At 39.9% G+C, this 20,178-nt stretch overlaps 1 protein-coding gene across 3 annotated transcripts in view; it reads left to right on the top strand.

The window, feature by feature from the left end:
- The window catches only part of GYS2 (glycogen synthase 2), a 55,448-nt gene extending 35,545 nt beyond the window's left edge, over positions 1 to 19,903 (top strand). For all 3 annotated transcript variants that reach the window (XM_070370053.1, XM_070370051.1, XM_070370052.1), the window contains exons 12-16: positions 9,115 to 9,241; positions 12,575 to 12,670; positions 13,904 to 14,067; positions 15,353 to 15,433; positions 19,132 to 19,903. In XM_070370053.1, the coding sequence (XP_070226154.1) occupies positions 9,115 to 9,241; positions 12,575 to 12,670; positions 13,904 to 14,067; positions 15,353 to 15,433; positions 19,132 to 19,353 (690 nt within the window). In that variant the 3' untranslated portion in view covers positions 19,354 to 19,903. The remainder of the gene's footprint in view (positions 1 to 9,114; positions 9,242 to 12,574; positions 12,671 to 13,903; positions 14,068 to 15,352; positions 15,434 to 19,131) is intronic.
- Positions 19,904 to 20,178: the final 275 nt, after the last annotated feature.

Below are 20,178 nucleotides of genomic sequence, written 5' to 3'. Positions count from 1 at the left end.
GAGGAAAATATATAAGAAATCAAGGCAGGAGAAATTTTAATAATAGTAGAAAGAGCTCATAGTAGAACATGATCCATGCTGTTTATAAAATGTTCCATGTTGTGTTAACCCTTTCATTTCAAACAGTCTACACATAGACCCACATATATGTGTATATTGCCCTGTGCTATAGAACTATGGGTGATTTTTAATTTCTCATTTGTGTTCGTGAATTTCCAAATTTTCAACACATAACACACATATAAGAGCCAGGCTGCACATTTTCCCTGGAAATGCAGGACTATTGCTGCCAAGACTGCACCACTCTACATTTTTTCAGCAGGATTCTATCCACAGAGTATGTCAACACACACTTGTCATCATTCTCATGTAGTTTACTCCAGACTGGTCCTTCTCAGTTTTTTGTATCTTGGAAAGAAAATAGTGGGAGCAAGAAAGCATGTTATTTCCCTTTTGATTTCTGTTTTTCTCAGAACCTTTCATGTCACAGTTCAGTTCAGTCACTCAGTCGTGTCCGACTCTTTGTGACCCCATAGTCTGCAGCACACCAGGCTTCCCTGTCCATCACCATCTCCTGGAGTTTGCGGAGACTCATGTCCATTGAGTCGGTGATACCATCCAAACATCTCATCCTCCATCGTCCCCTTCTCCTCTTGCCTTCAGTCTTTCCCAGCATCAGGGTCTTTTCCAATGAGTCAGTTCTTCACATCAGGTGGCCAAAGTATTGGAGTTTCAGCTTCAGCATCAGTCCCTCCAATGAATATTAAGGACTGATTTCCTTTAGGATTGACTAGTTGGATATCCTTGCAGTCCATGAGTCTTCTCCAACACCACAGTTCAAAAGCATCAGTTCTTAAATACTCAGCTTTCCTTATCATCCAACTCTCATATCCATAAATGACTACTGGAAAAACCATAGCTTAGATTAGATGGACCTTTGTTGGCAAAGTAATGTGTTTACTTTTCAATATGCTGTCTAGGTTGGTCATAACTTTTTTTCAAAGAAACAAGTGTCTTTTAACTTCATGGCTGCCGTCACCCCATCTGCAGTGATTTTGGAGCCCCCAAAAATAAACTCTGTAACTGTTTCCATTGTTTTTCCATCTATTTGCGATGGAGTGATGGGACAGGATGCCATGATCTTAGTTTTTTGAATGCTGAGTTTTAAGCCAACTTTTTCCACTCTCCTCTTTCACTTTCATCAAGAGGCTTTTTAGTTCCTCTTCACTTTCTGCCATAAAGGTGGTGTCATCTGCATATCTGAGGTTATTGCTATTTATCCTGGCAGTCTTGATTCCAGCTTGTGCTTCATCGAGCCCAGCATTTCTCATGATGTACTCTGCATATAAGTTAAATAAGCAGGGTTGACAATATACAGCCTTGACGTACTCCCTTCTCAATTTGGAACCAGTCCGTTGTTCTATGTTCAGTTCTAACTATTGCTTCTTGACCTGCATACAGATTTCTCAAGAGGCAGGTAAGGTGGTGTGGTATTCCAAGCTCTAAGAATTTTCCACAGTTTGTTGTGATCCACACAGTCAAAGGCTTTGGCATAGTCAGTAAAGCAGAAGTTCATGTTTTTCTGGAGCTCTCTTCTTTTTGATCTCTGGTTCCTCTGCCTTTTCTAAAACCAGCTTGAACATCTGGAAGTTCATGGTTCACGTATTGTTGAAGCCTGGCTTGGAGAATTTTGAGCATTACTATACTAGCGTATGAGATGAGTGCAATTGTGGGGTAGTTTGAATATTCTTTTGCATTACCTTTCTTTGGGATTGGAATGAAAACTGACCTTTTCCAGTCCTGTGGCCACTGCTGAGTTTTTCAAATATGTTGGCATATTGAGTGCAGCACTTTCATAGCATCATCTTTTAGAATTTGAAATATCTCAACTGGAATTCCATCACCTCCACTAGCTTTGCTTGTAGTGATGCTCCCTAAGGTCCACATGACTTCACACTCCAGGATGTCTGGCTCTAGCTGAGTGATCACACCAACGTGGTTATCTGGGTCATGAAGATCTTTTTTGTATAGTTTTCTGCATTCTTGCCACCTCTTCTTAATATCTCCTCTTTCTGTTAGGTCCATATCGTTCTTGTCCTTTATTGTGCCCATCTTTGCATGAAATTTTCCCTTGGTATCTCTAATTTTCTTGAAGAGATCCCTAGTCTTTCCCATTGTATTGTTTTCCTCTATTTCTTTGCATTGATCACTGAAGAAGGCTTTCTTATCTCTCCTTGCTATTCTTTGGAACTCTGCATTCAGATGGGTGTATCTTTCCTTTTCTCCTTTGCCTTTAGATTCTCTTCTTTTCTCAGCTATTTGTAAGGTCTCCTCAGACAACCATTTTGCCTTTTTGCATTTCTTTTTCTTGGGGATGGTCTTGATCAGTGCCTTCTACACAATGTCACAAACCTCTGTCCATAGTTCTTCAGGCACTCTGTCTATCAAATCTAATCTCTTTAATCTATTTGTCACTTCTACTGTATAATCGTAAGGGATATGACTTAGGTCATACCTGAATGGTCTAGTGGTTTTCCCTACTTTCTTCAATTTAAGTCTGAATTTGGCAATAAGGAGTTCATGATCTGAACCATAGTCAGCTCCTGGCCTTGATTTTGCTGACAGTATAGAGCTTCTACATCTTCAGCTTCAAAGAATATAATCAATCTGATTTCAGTGTTGACCATCTGGTGATATCCACGTGTATAGTTGTCTCTTGTGTTGTTGGAAGAAAGTGTTTGCTATGACCAATATGTTCTCTTGGCAAAACTCTGTTCCCCTTTGCTCTGCTTCATTCTGTACTCCACGGCCAAAATCGCCTGTTACTCCAGGTATTTCTTGACTTCTTACTTTTGTATTCCAGTCCGCTATGATGAAGGGGACATCTTTTTTTGGTGTTAGTTCTGGAAGATCTTGTAGGTCTTCATAGAACTGTTCAACTTTAACTTCTTCAGTGTACTGGTTGGGGCATAGACTTGGATTACTGTAATATTGAATGGTGTGCCTTGGAAACGAACAGAGATAGTTCTGTCATTTTTTAGATTTAGGACTCTTAATTTATGCATTTAGGACTCTTTTGTTGACTAAGAGGTCTGCTCTATTGCTTCTAAGGGATTCTTGCCCACAGGAGTAGATATAATTGTCATCTGAATTCAATTCACCCATTCCAGTCCATTTTAGTTCACTGATTCCTAAAATGTCAGTTGTCACTCTTGCCATCTCCTGTTTGACCACTTCCAATTTACCTTGATTCATGGACCTAACATTCAGGTTCCTATGCAATATTCTTTACAGCATTGGATTTTGCTTCCATCACCAGTCACATTCACAGCTGGGTGTTTTTGCTTTGGCTCTGTCTCTTCCTTTCTTCTGGAGTTATTTCTCCACTCTTCTCCAGTAGCATATTTGGCACCTACAGACCTGGTGAGTTCATCTTTCAGTGTCATATCTTTCTGCTTTTTTATAGTGTTCATGAGGTTCTCAGGCAAGAATACTGAAGTGGTTTGCCATTCCCTTCTCCAGTGGACCATGTTTTGTCAGAACTCTCCCCTATGACCCATCTGTCTTGGGTGGCCCTACACAGCATGGCTCATAGTTCCATTGAGTTAGACAGGCTGTGGTCCATGTGATCAGTTTGGTTAATTTTTTGTGATTATGGTTTTCATTCTGTCTGCCTTCTGATGGATAAGGATAAGAGGTTTATGGCAGTTTCCTGATAGGAGAGATTGACTGTGGGGGAATCTGGGTCTTGTTCTGATAGATGGGGCCATGCTCAGTAAATCTTTATTCTAGTTTTCTTTTGATGGGTCGGCCTGTGTTCCTTCCCTGTTGTTTGACTGAGGCCAAACTATGGTAGGGGTAATGAAGATAATGGCAACCTCCTTCAAAAGGATGTGTGTCGCACTGTTGTATTCAGTGCCCCTGACCCTGCAGCAGGCCGCTGCGACCCACATCTCCGCCAGAGACTCCTGGACACTCGCAGGCAAGTCTGGCTCAGTCTCCTGTGAGGACACTGTTCCTTTCTCCTGGCTGCTGATGTGCACAAGGCTTTGTTTGTGCCCTCCAAGAGTCTGTTCCCTGGTCCTGTGTAAGTGCTGTAATCAAATCCCACTGGCCTCCAAAATCAAATTCCCTGGAGGGAAGCAAGATGGTGGAGTAGAAGGACATGTGCTCATCTCCTCCTGTGAGACCTCCAAAATTGCAACTTCCTGCTGAACAACCATTGACAGAAGAATGTTGGATCTCACCAAAAAAACATACCTCCCATCCAAGGGCAAAGAAGAAGCCCCAGCAAGATGGTAGGAGGGGTGAAATTGCATTTAGAATCAAACCCCATACCTGCCAGAGACACTTGGAGGGTTCAAACAAAATCTTCTGCACATCAGTACCCAGAGACCCCACAGAGACTGAGCCAGACCTGCCTTTGAGTGTTTGAGTGTCTCCTGCAGAGGTATGGGTCAGCAGTGGCCTGCCACAGAGGCAGGGGCTCTGGGTGCAGCAGACCTGGGTCACACAGCGTGTGGCATAAGCCCTCTTAGAGGAGGTCGCCATTAGCCCCACCACAGAGCCATAGAGCAGACGACCCACAAACTGCAGAACAATTATACCAAAGAAATGCTCACAGTGTTAAGAAAGTTCTAGGACCCACAACAGAATTCCCAACCTGGGGATCCGGCAAAGGGACTGAGAACCCCAGGGGACTTGATTTTGGAGGCCAGTGAGATTTGATTTCTTGTCACATCCATATCTAAATTTTTGACTCTTCCTCTGATGATCTATCTGTGCTTGATGCTTATTATGTACAATAAACACAGATTGATGTTTTTTAAAAAGTATGATAACAGTCAAGCAATTCCTAGGAATGGACAAGTAACTTATTTCCTAAACACGTGAAATACTTTTATATCTCTATGTAATTGCTGATATTTTTTCCCTCTGAAATAATCTTATTTCTGTTACTTTAACAATTCTTTTGGAATCCAACCTCAGAGTCATCTCTTTCCTACACTTTTCTTTAATATACATTTACCTACTCCAGACAGAACAATTGTTTCCTTGTCTGTATCTCCTGCAGTTATAGGAGCTATCACATTGAATTCTATATATTTTAATTTAATGTGTCCATTTCTCCAGAGACTGTGGGTTTTTTGAGCTGGTGATCATGTCTCATCTGTTTTCTCAATTTTTGTCCTCTGAAAAGCAGATATCGAGACAGGAGTAGTTATGAAATCTTATTGACAGAAATACCTATGAAGGATAAAGAAGTGGAAAGGAAGAGCAGGCAAAGAGGTGCAGCCAGACACAAGGAAGAGAGAGCAAGATGGAAAGAAGAGGTTGTTGTTTAGTCCCTCAGTCATGTCTGACTCTTTGCCACCACATGGACTACAGCCCTCTAGTCTCCTCTGTCCATGGGATTTCCCAGGCAAGAATAGTGAAGCGGTTGCCATTTCCTTCTGCAGGGAATCTTCCCAACCCAGGGAATGAACCCGTGTCTCCTGCATTGCAGACAGATTGTTTACCATTTGAGCTATCAGGGAAGCCTATTTTTTATATAGTAGCGTGTATGTGTCAATCTACATCTCTAAATTTATCCCTCCCCTACCTTAGCTCCTGGTAACTGTAAGTTTGTTTTCTAAAGAATAGCTCTAACAATATACATTCAAAGCACTGAGATAAACTTCGGTCAAGTCAGAATTAGGTATTTTATTTTATTAATAGTGCCTTTTAAAAGTTTGACAGTATAAGCATCTATTGGATTACCTGCATGTTTATAGACAGCTATAGAGTGATTCTTAACTCTCCAACTGAATTGACAAGTTTTTTATATTAATGTGACCATTTGACTCAGGAAGCATTGAGTCAAATTTGAATCTGAATTTATCATTGATCCTGCCTCGGTTTTGAGGCATATTGAGAAAAGTCTGGACTGCAGATTTCAGATCTGGACCCTGTGCTGCCCGCTGTGGAAGTAAACTAACTTCCAGGGACCTTGCTTCCTTCCCAGGATAAATACAGCCTGACAAGTTTTTGTTGTATGTTGACTGATCCAGGTCTTGCTGTGAACCAGCTGCTCTGCTGGGGGGCCTTGCACACAGGATCTCATTTAATCCTCCCTGTGACCTTGGGCTGACCTCTAACATCCCTTCCTCTGCCCTGGGCTTCTGCCATTGGCTGTTTTAGGATGTAGAACAGCTGTGTTCTTATTTTAGTTGTGCTGTTATTCTCTTTGGCTGGGAACAAAACGAATGAGCCATGATGTTTTCATGTTTCCAAATGGGCTTTGAAGAGAACAAATCTTCCTAAGTTTGGAAAAGCAGGCACAATGCCTTTCAAATCCCTCTTTGCTGATATTTGCCAACAGAGTACAGTGGGCTTCGGACTTGTAGACATAGACACAGTCAAGTGTCTGTCTCTTTGGTCTCTTTTCCTAGTGCAGCACTTTGCATGTAATAGGAATTAAAATTATGTTTTGTGGAAGGAAATATTTTATCCATTTTCTTTGCCAATTTGTGACTCTTATGACTGAATAAACCATCATTTATAGGTACTAGTTTTGGACATTTTACCATTTCATTTCTTCTTCAGTGTTACGTATCTCCTATTTATGGATCTATTGAGATATGCTTGCAAAGTCTTAGTTTCCTTATTTTTAAAACTAGAAATAAAATAAAATAAGGACAGTCAGAATGTCTACTCTCCTTATCACACAATGTTGCTAAGATTAAACGAGGTAATATATGTGAAACTGATTTATAATATATAAAGTATTGGACAACTATTGTCATCATTATTGCTGTATATCCCAAATTAGATTTTTTTTTTTCTTCAAAGTAATCTCTTTGGAAGAATATACACTTATTTCCGGAGAAGGCAATGGCACCCCACTCCAGTACTCTTGCCTGGAAAATCCCATGGGTGGAGGAGCCTGGAAGGCTGCAGTCCATGGGGTCTCACAGAGTCAGACATGACTGAGCGACTTCACTTTCACTTTTCACTTTCATGCATTGGAGAAGGAAATGGCAAGCCACTCCAGTGTTCTTGCCTGGAGAATCCCAGGGACTGGGGAGCCTGATGGACTGCCGTCTATGGGGTTGCACAGAGTCGGACACGACTGAAGTGACTCAGCAGCAGCAGCAGCAGTGTATATATGTTAATCCCAAACTTGTAGTTTATCTCTCTTCCCCTCTTCCTCACTGTTTCCTTTGGTGACCATAGGTTTGTTTTCTATGGCTGTGAGTCTATTTCTATTTTGTAAATAAGGTCATTTGTACTATCTTTTAGATTCTATGCATATGTGATATCATATGATATTTGTCTTTATCTGACTTACTTCACTTAATATGATAACCTTTAGGTCCATCCATGTTGCTGCAAATGGCATTATTTCATTTTTTTATGGAATAATATTTCATATTTATCCATTTATCTATCAATGGACGTTTAGGTTTCTTCCATGTCTTGGCTATTGTAAATAGTGCTGCTACAAACACTGGGGTGCATGGTATCTTTTCAAATTAGAGTTTTCTCCTGATACATACCCAGCAGTAGAATTGCAGGATCATATGGTTACTCTATTTTTAGTTTTTTAAGGGAGAATATTCTTGTTTGTAGGAAACACACATTAAGTATTTGTGGATGATGAGCATCTAGTCAGCAATTTATACTCATATGGATCTGGAAAAATATTAATTCTCTTCACATTATACTTGCAACTTTTCTGTAAATTTGACATTATTTCAAGTTATATATAAACATGTTTACATATAAACAAATAAAAATATATAAAACATACTATATATGAAAATATATATAATATATATATATAATTCTATTTCTCCATTTTATTAAAGTTCTCACCAAACCAATTTTAGGTTACCTATCAGCCTCTCCTCATAGCTAAGTAAGTTATGAAAGTTAAATTCTAATAAATGAATTAGAAAAATCTGATTTTAAAGTACTGTAGTACTGGAGTAATGTAATTTATATATGATAGTTATATTAAAATTCATAATTCATCATTTTAACAAATAGGAGAAATAGAACTCATTTATCTAGGTTACCAGCTAAGTAGCTATTCTAGTCATAGCTGTCCAAGTATAGCTGCAGTCTGGTCTCTGCCTTGGCAGAGCATTAAAGGCTGCGGGGCTTCCTAGGTGGCGCTAGTGGAAACCCTCCTGCTAATACAGGAGACGTAAGAGATGCAGATTGGATCCCTGGGTTGGGAAGATCCCCTGGAAGAGGGCACTGCAACTCACTCCAGTATTCTTGCCTGGAGAATCTCGTGGACAGTGGAGCATGTCAGGCTACACAGTCCATGGGGTTGCAGAGTCGGACACAACTGAAGTGACTAGCACACACACACGCACAGGCTGTGCAGTCCAAGAAAAGGCTCATACCAGTGCCCGGGAGCCAATTGCTAACTGTTCAGAATGCTGTGGGCCAGTTTTAAACACAATTGTTGTGTAAAATCAAATTGCATAAACTTAAAAAAAATCAATTATGCTAAAAGGAAAGGCAATGCTCAAATTCATTGCATTAGTTGTTTACCGCATTTTTCTATAACCTCTGCTCTGGAGGTTATTTTTGACCATTGTACTCACATGGTGAAAATATCCTATCAGGATGTCCTGCTCTTCTTCCTGTCTCCAGTTCAGGGACATCGCATTGGTAGCTTGCAATTGGCCCTCAGTTCCATTTCACTTGGCGTGGAAGGGTAGCTCCCTTCTTTTCTGTTCCTGGTGGGAATAAATTGAAAAACAAGACAGGGGCCAGCAGTTAGAAAAGCAAATAAAATCTTTACTGTCAATAAAGGTTGGGTTGGATGAATTTAGCATGAGAACAAAAATGGACACAACTCTATATCCTCCAATCCAGGCCTGGGAACTTAAGGGAAAATCAGTCCTCGGAGTAGATAATCACAGAGAATAGAGAGGGGAGGAAAAAACACCCAGACCTTTTCCTTTTTCTTTTTCCTTATCTCTCTTTCTTTCCCCTGAGTCTATAACACAATGATTCTATAGTACCAAAATTCTGAAATAAAAAAACTTTAGATTTTTTGCTCTAATTTCTTCTTTCTTTTCTCTTTTTTCTCATTAGATTTTTTTTCTCTTTCAGTTGATTTTGCACCCAGAGTTCCTGTCCTCCACCAGCCCCTTGCTACCCATGGATTATGAAGAGTTTGTCCGAGGTTGTCATCTTGGAGTATTTCCATCTTACTATGAACCCTGGGGTTATACTCCAGGTATGTGACATGTATAGATTGTGAGATGCTTTAAATTGTATTAGAATATTATTCTACACACATGTATGTAGTATTCCAAGTTGATATGTCATTTCTACTAAGGTTCTGGTTTTGTTTGTTTTTAAAGTTATTTTGGTTGGATCTATCCCAGAGGTCAGATTTACGCTTTGTCGCTTCTGACATAAACATAAGGACATAACGCGTGTGTGCATGCTAAGGTCACTTCAGTCGTGCCCAACTCTTTGCGACCCTATGGACTGTAGCTCGCCAGGCTCATCTGTCCATGGGATTCTCCAGGCAAGAATCCTGGAGTGGGTTGTTGTGCCCTCCTTCAGGCGATCTTCCCAGCCCAGGGATCAAACCCACCTCTCCTATGTCTCCTGAATTGGCAGACAAGTTCTTTAAGACTATTGCCACATGGGAAGCCCAAGAACATAATATGTAATCTTTTATATAAGTGTAAAAGGTTGTGGTTGGGCATATTTTCGTATCTGAATTCTTGCCTCATTGCATTCCAAAGAAAAAGACTTTTATAAATAATATATCGTTTTAGTTAAATTCACCAATCTTATCCATTAATACGAAGGAGAAACTATCTACAAGGAGATTAATATGAGAAACAATTGTTTCTTAAATTGTTATAAAATTTATTTCAGAAGAATCCCTTTTTAAGTTAAGGATATATTTGTCTTTTAATTACGTAATGCATTCACATGGTTAAAGACACAAATAGTATAAAGAGATGTATGGTGAAAAGTCATCTTCACACCCTTGTCTCTCAGAAAAAGAGGTAAAGATAGCATGTCAGTTTGGTGATAGGCATTATGCCAATGACATAATTCCATTCAGACCCTATACCTGCCCCACCCGCTTTTTTTCCACAGATGGTAGATTCTTAGATCCACTGTCTTTTTTTCTTTTCTGTATCCTACTAACTTGGTTGTCAATGGCATCAGGAGCCATCAATTTGGATTTGTACTGAAATGCCTAATTAAAAAGGAAACAATTATTTTATATGCCAATGCAAGGAAGACATTGATGACTTTTCCATCTTCTTGGTAATCAGAGATTTTCCTCCCAGTACAGCTGTAATTCTATTTATAATTGAAAATAAAAGGCTCAGAAAACATTTTTATTTATAATGAATACATTTTGCCTTCTGCATCTCCGTGTCATCGTGGTCTAAGTAAGGGGCAGCAGCAATTAGGGTGGGAGAGGTCATAGGCTAAATTATGAGGAAGGTTTTTCTAATCTTTGCATTCTGACCCCAGAATTTAAGTATAGAATTTTAAATTCTATATAAATAGGATACTATAATCTTTACAATAGGAATGACAAGGCTCTGCATCTTTTGATAAAGTTCCTTTTTTATTGCCTTAGGCTCCAGCAAGAATAATTTGCCAGCAGCTGTAAAACCATTAGAACGTTTGGGGAAAGATTGATAAAGAATTACCCATTCTTGAAACATGACATAGTAAAGTTACTAATCTGACTCCTCCAGTTCTCTCTCTTGTAGTTCTAAAAGTTGTTTTTGGCACCAATTCCACTTTAGTGAAGGCAGTATCTCCTTACTTGTAAAATGCCCACACAGTTATCTTAAATTGTTTTTAATAAAGTAACTATCTTTTGAGATACATTGAAACAAATCACTTGATGAACTGGCAATTTTGTTACTCCTGTTCTTTCTAGTAAGTAATATAATTTTCAAATGTAAATATGGAGGATAAAAAAGGACAAAGCCAAAACATGAGTGACAATGGGAATATGGGAAGTCATTTATACTGGATAAAGAGAAGGTTATCTAACTTATTTCCCATCTGAACATTACAGGACAAAGGTAAACTTAACCTGAAGAGCTATATCTAGTTTGTTAAGATAAAGGCCAGCAAAGGTGTTATAAAAGATAAGTAGATGGAAAGGGGTTATGAGAAATACATACCAAATAGTGAATGAGTCCTTCTCTGTTTTAAATTAACTAAAAGAAGTTGGCCCCTCCTTTCCTAACTTGAATTACAGAAATAGCAGAAACTCTGGTGGTATAAGTTTAGTATTAGATAATTTTTTTAGAAAAATTGCTTTATGTGGTGCTAACTCTCACTTTGGAAAGTATTAAAATCTGTGTTTTATGTTTTGAGAAAACCCAGTGACGATAAACACTGACTTCATTAATTTCATTCAGTGGGCACATATGGTGCTTATAAAGGTGCCTGGAATTGTATTATTTGTGTGTAAAAGAGTATTTAATAAAACTAAGGATCTGTCAAGTTTTGTAGAATTGTAGGCAAAATTTTTCTGGGGAGGAGTTCTAGGGTTTCGTCACATTCTCAAATGAGTCAATAATCCCTAATTCAATTTCCTCTCCTCTTCCATCTTCCCCCAAATTTGAAAACTGCTACTCTCTGGAGCCAAACCAAGAGGAAATACTTGCAGAATAGGAGGACATGGGTCACGAGGAAATTTTTTTATCCACCCATCCCCACTAAGAAAAATTCCAAGAAAGATTCCATAATTAAATATAAATTTCATGTTAACAATTCAATCATCCTTGAGTGTGGTAACATCTGAGATTTTCTGTAGAAAAGGTTTGACTAAAAGGTGATAAAGGATTGAAATAAACCATGGTTTCACTGAGCACCCGAGAAAGTGGAAGAGATTGGTGGCAAAAGAGATGAAAATGAGGGGAGGAACTAGTCTTGTCCATAATGTATTTTGGTGTTGTTCAGTCGCTCAGTCGTCTCCCGACTCTTTGTGACCCCATGGACTGCAGCACGCCAGGCTTCCCTGTCCTTCACCATCTCCTGGAGCTTGCTCAAACTCATGTCCATTGAGTTGGTAATGCCATCCTACCATCTCTTCCTGTCATCTGCTTCTCTTCCTGCTCTCAGTCTTTCTCAGCATCAGGGTCTTTTCCCAGGGAGTTGGCTTACAGCATAAACTTGCCATATATTTAGAGACACAAGCTTAGAACCGAGCAAAAGAAAAGCAGCTGGAATGAGAGAGGCAGTGTAAGGTAGCAGTTCTGAGCAGCTCTGGGGCTGGGCACCTGGCTACAAATCCCAGCTCCACCACATCCACTGGCTTTGTGAAGCTGGGCAAGCTATTTAAACTCCCTAGGCCTCAGTGTCTTCATCTGTAAGATGGGGATAATGATAGCATTACTTCACAGGCTGCTCAACAAGGTTAAATTTGTTCATGCATGTAAGGAGCTTAGTACTGTGCCTGGCACAAAACAAGCATTGCTATTACTAGGACTGGAGCTTTTTCCTTCTCTGGATGTATAAGAGGGTATAATTGCTGGTCTGAAGCCAAGCCTTTTTCTGTTTCCCCTGGCAGCTGAATGCACTGTGATGGGCATCCCCAGTGTGACCACCAATCTCTCTGGCTTTGGCTGTTTCATGCAGGAGCATGTGGCTGACCCCACTGCATACGGTGAGGCTTTTCATCATGAACCCACCCAGGGAGAAGGGACCTCTCACCAAACAAAGCACAGAGCCTTTACAGAGCCCAACTCTAACACTATCCCGATGATGGTTGTTTTTTTTGTTGTTTAGTCGCTAAGTTGTGTTGGACTCTGTGACCCCATGGACTGTAGCCCGCCAGGCTCCTCTGTCCATGGGATTTCCTAGGCAAGAATACTGGAGTGGATTCCCATGCCCTCCTCCAGGGGATTTTCCTGATCCAGGGATCAAACCTGGGTCTCTTGCATTGCAGGTAGATTCTTTACTGCTGAGTCAGTAGGGAAACCCCAATTAATATTTATACTTCTTGGTTGATTAAAAGTAGATTACTTATATGGTCCATAGAAAAGATAAGGATGATATTAATATTGAATATATTGCCTCAAACTACAAAGTGTGAAAGTGAAAGTGTTAGTTGCTCAGTCGTGTCCAACTCTGTCCCCCACCAGGTTCCTCTGTCCATGAGATTCTCCAGGTAAGGATACTGGAGTAGGTAGCCATCCCCTTCTCCAAAAGGAGTACTAAACTTGGACAAATCTTTCCTTTTCACCTTTTAATTTTTCTGAACTGGTTTGGTCTTCTATTACCTGGAAGTGATATTATGATAACCATTGCTTTAGAGTATATGTGTTGGTCAGCATAATTATTTTGTAAGTTCCAACTACTGAGTTATCAAGATTCACATTTAAGATGGCAGATGGTGTCACCATCTCTGTGTCCATGTTGCCTAGCAGCAAGAAAAATTAGAATGGGCTGGATGCTCTGCCTGGACATGCTGATTCTCTGGTCTTTTAGAGTCGCATTGTCAGCATTGTCTTTCCTTGGGTGACAGCTGTAGTCTCACCCCCATGGTGCACAGTGGGGACACTGGGGAACTTGAAAAGCACCGAGATTCAGTCCTTACCCTGGAGACTCTGGTTAGCCAGCAGCCCCAAGGATGACCACTGATCTGGGGTAGCCCTGGTGTGCCAGGTTTTTTATGGCAACATTCATTTGGCTGGCTGTGTGTTAGTGACAGTTGTGAGCTATTAGAAGGAAATCACAGGAGAAACACAGTCTTGGAAGGGAAAGGATGAAGCAGAAACAGCAGGGGAGTCAGGGAGTGGACAAGCTTGCGGTCCATGATGGATCCTAAGGAACAGGAGTAGAAGCGCTCCAAGGTTAGCCTTGCCTTTACCTGTGCTCCGGCATTTGTGTCCCTCAGGAATTTACATCGTTGACAGGCGGTTCTGCTCACCTGATGATTCTTGCAATCAGCTGACTCAGTTTCTCTATGGATTTTGCAAACAGTCACGCCGCCAGAGGATTATTCAAAGGAATCGAACCGAGAGGCTCTCAGATCTTCTGGACTGGAGATACTTAGGCAGAGTAAGCAAGTCTGTGATCTACAAAGAGGACCCTTTTAAAAATCCCCCCTAGACTATAAAAGATCTGATTTGAGTTGCCATCTATAAGGTCAATCTGTATCATCATTGTTAAGATCTCACTGATGTTCTCACGTACTTACTATGACTACTTTTAACTTGATGTGAGTTTGCAAAGCCCTAACTCCAATTCTGCACATTTAGTTTGAGACCAGAACAGCCAGTTCAGGGAGATGTAGCCATGATCTTACTAATTATTCTATTGCTAGGGCTTAACTTAATGCATTACAGATATGGTTTCATGAAGATGAGGAAAACATCAAGAAGAAAGTCCCTGTTTTGTTTCACTCTAAGAGATAATATGACCACATTTCTCAACTACAATGGGGAGTGGGAATAATCTTGTTTCTCCAAATGACAGGTACAGGAAATACCTCGTTTCTATTCTGAAGTAAGTTTATAAATACTCAGATAGATGTTCATACATCTTAGCACTGGATGATTTAATAAAAACTAAACTGATTTTGCCTTCACATAATGCAGCTGCTTATATACTGCTGAACTCCGGCTGACAAATGACAGATGCAGCCATCAGCTGAGGGCACACACACCAGTGCTGACAGTTACGCTTATTACCTGGAAGATTAATTTTACTGTCTTCATCTTATAATGAAAGCAGGATGATAAGGCACGCAAGAGTTATGTTTCTTTCTTAACATCTGAAGCACAATTTAAATCCAGTTTGTCTGATTATTCAGGCCCCAACTTTTTTCCACACCATACTGCTTCTCTGGAGAATAAAACCAGGGTTTTCAATCACCTTTGTGCTCAATTCAGAGTTCAAGTAAGAGTTCATTTCCTTAGAAGGATGGCCTTCCCTTCAAATTTTTGGTAATATTTCTTTACTTATTCACTGAAAAGTAATAAACCTATAAATTACCATATTTTTAAAATTATTTTTAATTGGAGGATAATTGCTTTAGAATGTTGTGGTGCTTTCTGCCATAAAATGTGAATCAGCCATAAGTAAACATATATCCCCTCCTCTTGACCTTCCTCCCACCCCCTCATCTCATCCCTCTAGGTTGTCACAGAGTACCAGGTTGAATTCCCAGTATTACACTGCAATGTCATGGTTTTTTGATTCTTAAGTTTAGGATAACTAAAATCTGCCACTTTAAAATATATATAAGTGGGAGAATAAGATTTTTATATAATAATTTGGCCGCTGAGATATAAATATATAACTATAAATTTTTTTTTAACCATGGATTGATTTTCTATCACAGTATTACCAGCATGCCAGGCACCTGACATTAAGCAGAGCCTTTCCAGAAAAATTCCACATGGAACCCACATCACCACCAACGGTAAATAGTTTATGTATTGTTTATTTGTTTTAAAAGCTAAATGGTTTATGTGTAGTAAGTCCTTTTATTTGAAAGTAGCTAAATTCACAAATTATTATACTTTTTCATAGTGTTACAACAAAACAAGTAGAGAAACTGACAAGTCAGACCATCTCTAAGCCCTCAATTCAGTTAGTCTATACTTAGGATCTCTTGGAGAAGGAAATAGCAACCCACTCCAGTGTTCTTGCCTGGAGAATCCCAGGGACGGGGGAGCCTGGTGGGCTGCCGTCTATGGGGTCGCACAGAGTCAGACACGACTGAAGCGACTTAGTAGCAGTAGCAGCATACCTAGGATCAGCAGTCAGCTACTTTGTGTCACTGAAGAAGCACTTTCAAATGAAAACTCTCATGCTTTGGTGCCTGAAACTTCTCTGAGACATCTGTTCTTCTGAGAGCTGTCGAAAAGTAAACTGGCCTACTTTCATCAGAAGTGAATTTGCTATTCAAGGAGATGTTTAAATATTGGTTGAAGACTCGGCAAGAATAATAGAGAGACTTCAAGCACCATAGAAAAAATTGGACTAGATGACCATTTCTGTTCCATTCAGCCATGCCCACCAGGGAGTCTTCCTCTAAAGTCATCTTAGACATTTATATTCATGAGACTAGAAGAGACTACTTGTTATCACATTTACTTAGAAGGAAATACAGCTCTAAGTAGAGCAGCATCAGACATTTCTCTTCAGTGGAATAAGTCCTTACAGAAGTCTACGCAGTGGTCTAAGAGCTAAACTTCTCTGTCCCCTCCCCATCAGGTGAACACTTAGGTGCAAAAAGATGAAACCTCTGCCATTGATCATGGGATCTATTTTAGCTTAGTTAGTAGTTCCACGCCCCACAAGAGCCAACATCTCGTGTAAATCTTCATTGATAAGCTTCTGTGGGCTCTGCAAGGATTGTGAGCAATTATACGAGTCATCAAATTCAAGGATTTCTAAAAGCTAGAGTGCCGGGGTCCAGCCCTGGTGGATCCAGGGAATTCGAAGCGGGGATGGCGTCGGCGAAGATCAGGAAACAATTGCTTAATTAAACATTAATTAAGGATATAAAGAGTGGTTAAATAAGGATAGCTCAGTGAGGAAATTCAGTGAAGAAAAGAGGCTGAATAATTCAGCCAGAAGGTGAGAGAAAGGACGACATGGGGAGACCAAGTTTCGGTGAACAAGGCCCGCACTTTATTTTCCAAAGTAGTTTTTATACCTTAAGTTATGCATAGAGGATAATGCGGGAAGGGGTAGAGTCATGCAGTAAGCCAGGCTTTCTTCCTGCAAACATATCATATGCAAAAGTTTAGGTGATTTGCATCATCTTCTGGCCCGGAGGCCTGTTAACATTTTAAGACCCTTTCTTCAGAAAACTTATTTTTCTCTAAAGGTGATTGGTCAGGAGCCACGCTCCAAAAGCATTAGATAAAGTTGCATTCCTATAGGGCAAAGGTGTGGTGGGCTATAACAAGTAAAAGAATTAACTCAAGGGTCCCAGGTTATAAACACTGCCAGGGACACAGCAGGTAAGGGATATGGAGACTTAGCAGCAAACATTGGCCCAACAAGTGAAAAACCCTTCACCAATACAATTTCTAATCAATCTTTTAACTGCTCAAAGGAATCTGTATTTAGACAATTTAGAACATCTCATGCCTCTCACAGTTGAGAGGCTCTGAGCAATCACATATGGCCGGAAAAACCTATTCAGGCAGGCTAGAGGACTTCCAAAGGAGATTGTAGGTTGAAACACTATCAGACCCAGGAACTTTATTAACTGGAGCTGTAAGTTAACTCTTTTTCAGAGAGAGGTAGTAGGGGACAGCCCCCTGTAAAGTCAGAGGTGTAGGTGAGAGCACAAAGCAGTAAAGTAGGCAGACTCTGGTTTTGGGGGTAGATGCTCAAGAATTTCCAGGGGGACTCCTGAGGCTCAGTCCCGCCTTTGCGTATGCCAAGCCTCCTTCCTCATGACCTTTGCCATGGGCGGAGTTCCTCACGCTGGCTCACGGCAGTGATAGAATTTCAGTTGAGCTATTCCAGATCCTGAAAGATGATGCTGTGAAAGTGCTGCACTCAATATGCAATATGCCGGGAGATGGCTCCCGGCACTAGAGATCTTCGTCAAGTATTTATAGATATTCCAAATGTAGATGTAGTTTTTCAATCAGGAGTGGTTTTTACCATAAACAATTTTTCCCAATACCTTATATTCACCTTTATTTGGTATTTTAGGACCAGATCTAGAAAGCTAACCTGAGGTAAAATTTGCTAATAGAGAAAATGAAAGGGCTTCATAAATCCCTCAGTTTATAAATTTCAGTTCCCATGTCCATGATTGTTTCCGTTCCCATGTCCATGTCCTCAGAGTGACTTGCTTAGAGTATTTAGAGGCAGTCACTACCCTGAATGATAATTCAGCTATATTCATCCACTTATTCAACTAATTCAACTAAATAAGTATTGACCTCCTATGCTAAGCATAGGACTCAGCTCTTTTTTTTTCTCTTGTTTTGTATTGCTTCCAGGTAAAGTATCAGAGTCTTGACAGAATAGTGTCTAAGAATAGTTGAAATTCAGAATGACAAGTGCTGTTACATTTGTCTTCCTGATTGATGAAGCCTTATGGTTTTCGTCTTTGTTTCCCCAGTGGCATTAGGGTGTCTGTCCTACAGGTGGTGCTCAGTGCCTGTTTATCCAGTGAGTTATCTCAGTGTATCTTAGGTAGAAGGGCAATTGATTAAAACCTAGTGATAAATGCTCATTAACTGAAATAAATGGAACCGGTGGAATTTCAAGGTCAACGAAGTGGCCTGGCTTCCAGGAATCTTTCTAATGGTGGCTGTCCATGGATATCCAGGCTGCCCATTTCTACAGTTTGGTTGAATAAATCTGAAGGATGAAATAGAGACTGATAATCTCAACAGGGTATCATGGCAGTAGATATTAAGGGCTCTCGGGTAGTCACAGCCAAATCATCCCAAAAATCATCCTAAAAATATTAGCAAAAAGAAAATAGCCTACTTAATTATAATAAGGACAGTGTCTCTGAGACATTGCTGAATGATTGTGGTTAAATGTATCAATGTTTTCCGTTCAGTTCAGTCGCTCAGTCATGTCTGACTCTTTGTGACCCCATGGACTGCAGCACGATGTTTTAAATGTAGTTAAACCTAAACTGACCAAAAACCCCCCACATTCACCCATGGATTAGTTTTTTCCAGAATTGAGAATTGTTACACTTAGATCACAGTGAACATCTTGACTGACCTATTAGTTGGCCCAGGTCTGTAGAGGCTCTGAAAATATTCAGGTCTTCTGGAACCAATCTTTGCTCTACCATTTGCTGTATGACCTTGAGCAAATCATTTGGACCCTCTTGGACCCTCAATTTTCTTCTGTAAATGGGAGGAACAGATTGGTTGGAGATTAAATACGCTCACACATACACATACTGGCACATTTCAGTGCTCAGTAAAATGAAGCTATTTATTTAAAGAATCTCTCTTGAACTTGGTGGTACCAGAGTCAAATTAAGTAAAAATTAACAGCCCCTGAACAGACCACAAAAAATATCCAGCTGTGATTTTATTAGATGCACATGCCAAGTGTTTACCTCACTGAAAAATCAAGAAGTCGTTCTGATGTTTCGTGTCTTATTTTCGGCTTTGGCAGACAGAAGGATTTAAGTATCCCAGGCCGCCCTCGGTACCACCTTCTCCGTCGGGATCTCAGGCCTCCAGTCCTCAGAGCAGCGATGCGGAGGGTGACGATGAGGATGAGAGATACGACGAGGAGGAAGAGGCCGAAAGGGATCGGTTAAATATCAAGTCTCCGTTTTCTCTGAGTCACGTTCCTCGAGGCAAGAAGAAGCAGCACGGAGAATACAAGAATTGAATTCCGCCCTGGTCCAACAGGCTAACTTAGTGAGAATGTAGTAAGAATGATTATTGATAGAAATGGAAACCCATTGGGACTTATTCTCTGCCTAAAAAGCGGAGGAGGTTAAGTGAATGGCAATTTTGTAATTTATAATGAAATCCCAGTTATTTTCCCCAATTCCTTTTCTCCAGTCAATTTAGGTCATGAGGAAAAGTGTTAATTATGGGAAGAAGACTGGAAGTGTTTTTAAAAATGGTTACTTTAAGCGGTAAGAATTTTCATTTCCTAATGTCGATTTTTAAATTATCATCAGCATAACCCTTTGGTTAGTGTTTATACAGCTTCTATACCTGCTAAACAAGTCTGCCATCCCATCCCCAAAGGATCCTGACCTTAGCCATGAATGTGTTCTACCTTTATATTTCAAATAATTTGGTCTTTAGTGATTATTTTTATTTTTCACATGAATCAGAACCATGAATTTAAGCTTACTTTTGCAGACAATCAAATTCCATAAGACAATAGCTATCCAAAATCCAGATCTTGCTATGTTAATGCATATGTACAAGGTCACTTCTCAAATTAATGGTGGGAAGATGTTATCATCTGTACTGTGCCACCTGACTATGTCAGTTTTTTCTATTGTGTAAAACTTTTTGAAAACTTGGTTAGTCTTCCATAGGGGATAAATTGTTAAATCCATATGAATAAATATATGAATATTTAAAGTTTAACTGCATTGATAATGTCTTGTTTAAAATTCTTTTCAGCATTTTATTAATATGTTCAAAAACACTTACTATAAAATAGTGCCTAATGAAGGATAACATTTAAAACTAT

This window comes from Bos mutus, chromosome 5 (assembly GCF_027580195.1).
Source record: "Bos mutus isolate GX-2022 chromosome 5, NWIPB_WYAK_1.1, whole genome shotgun sequence".
Lineage (NCBI taxonomy): Eukaryota > Metazoa > Chordata > Mammalia > Artiodactyla > Bovidae > Bos > Bos mutus.
The sequence above is the reverse complement of the archived record's forward strand: the minus strand, read 5'-3'. Positions and strand labels throughout refer to the sequence as shown.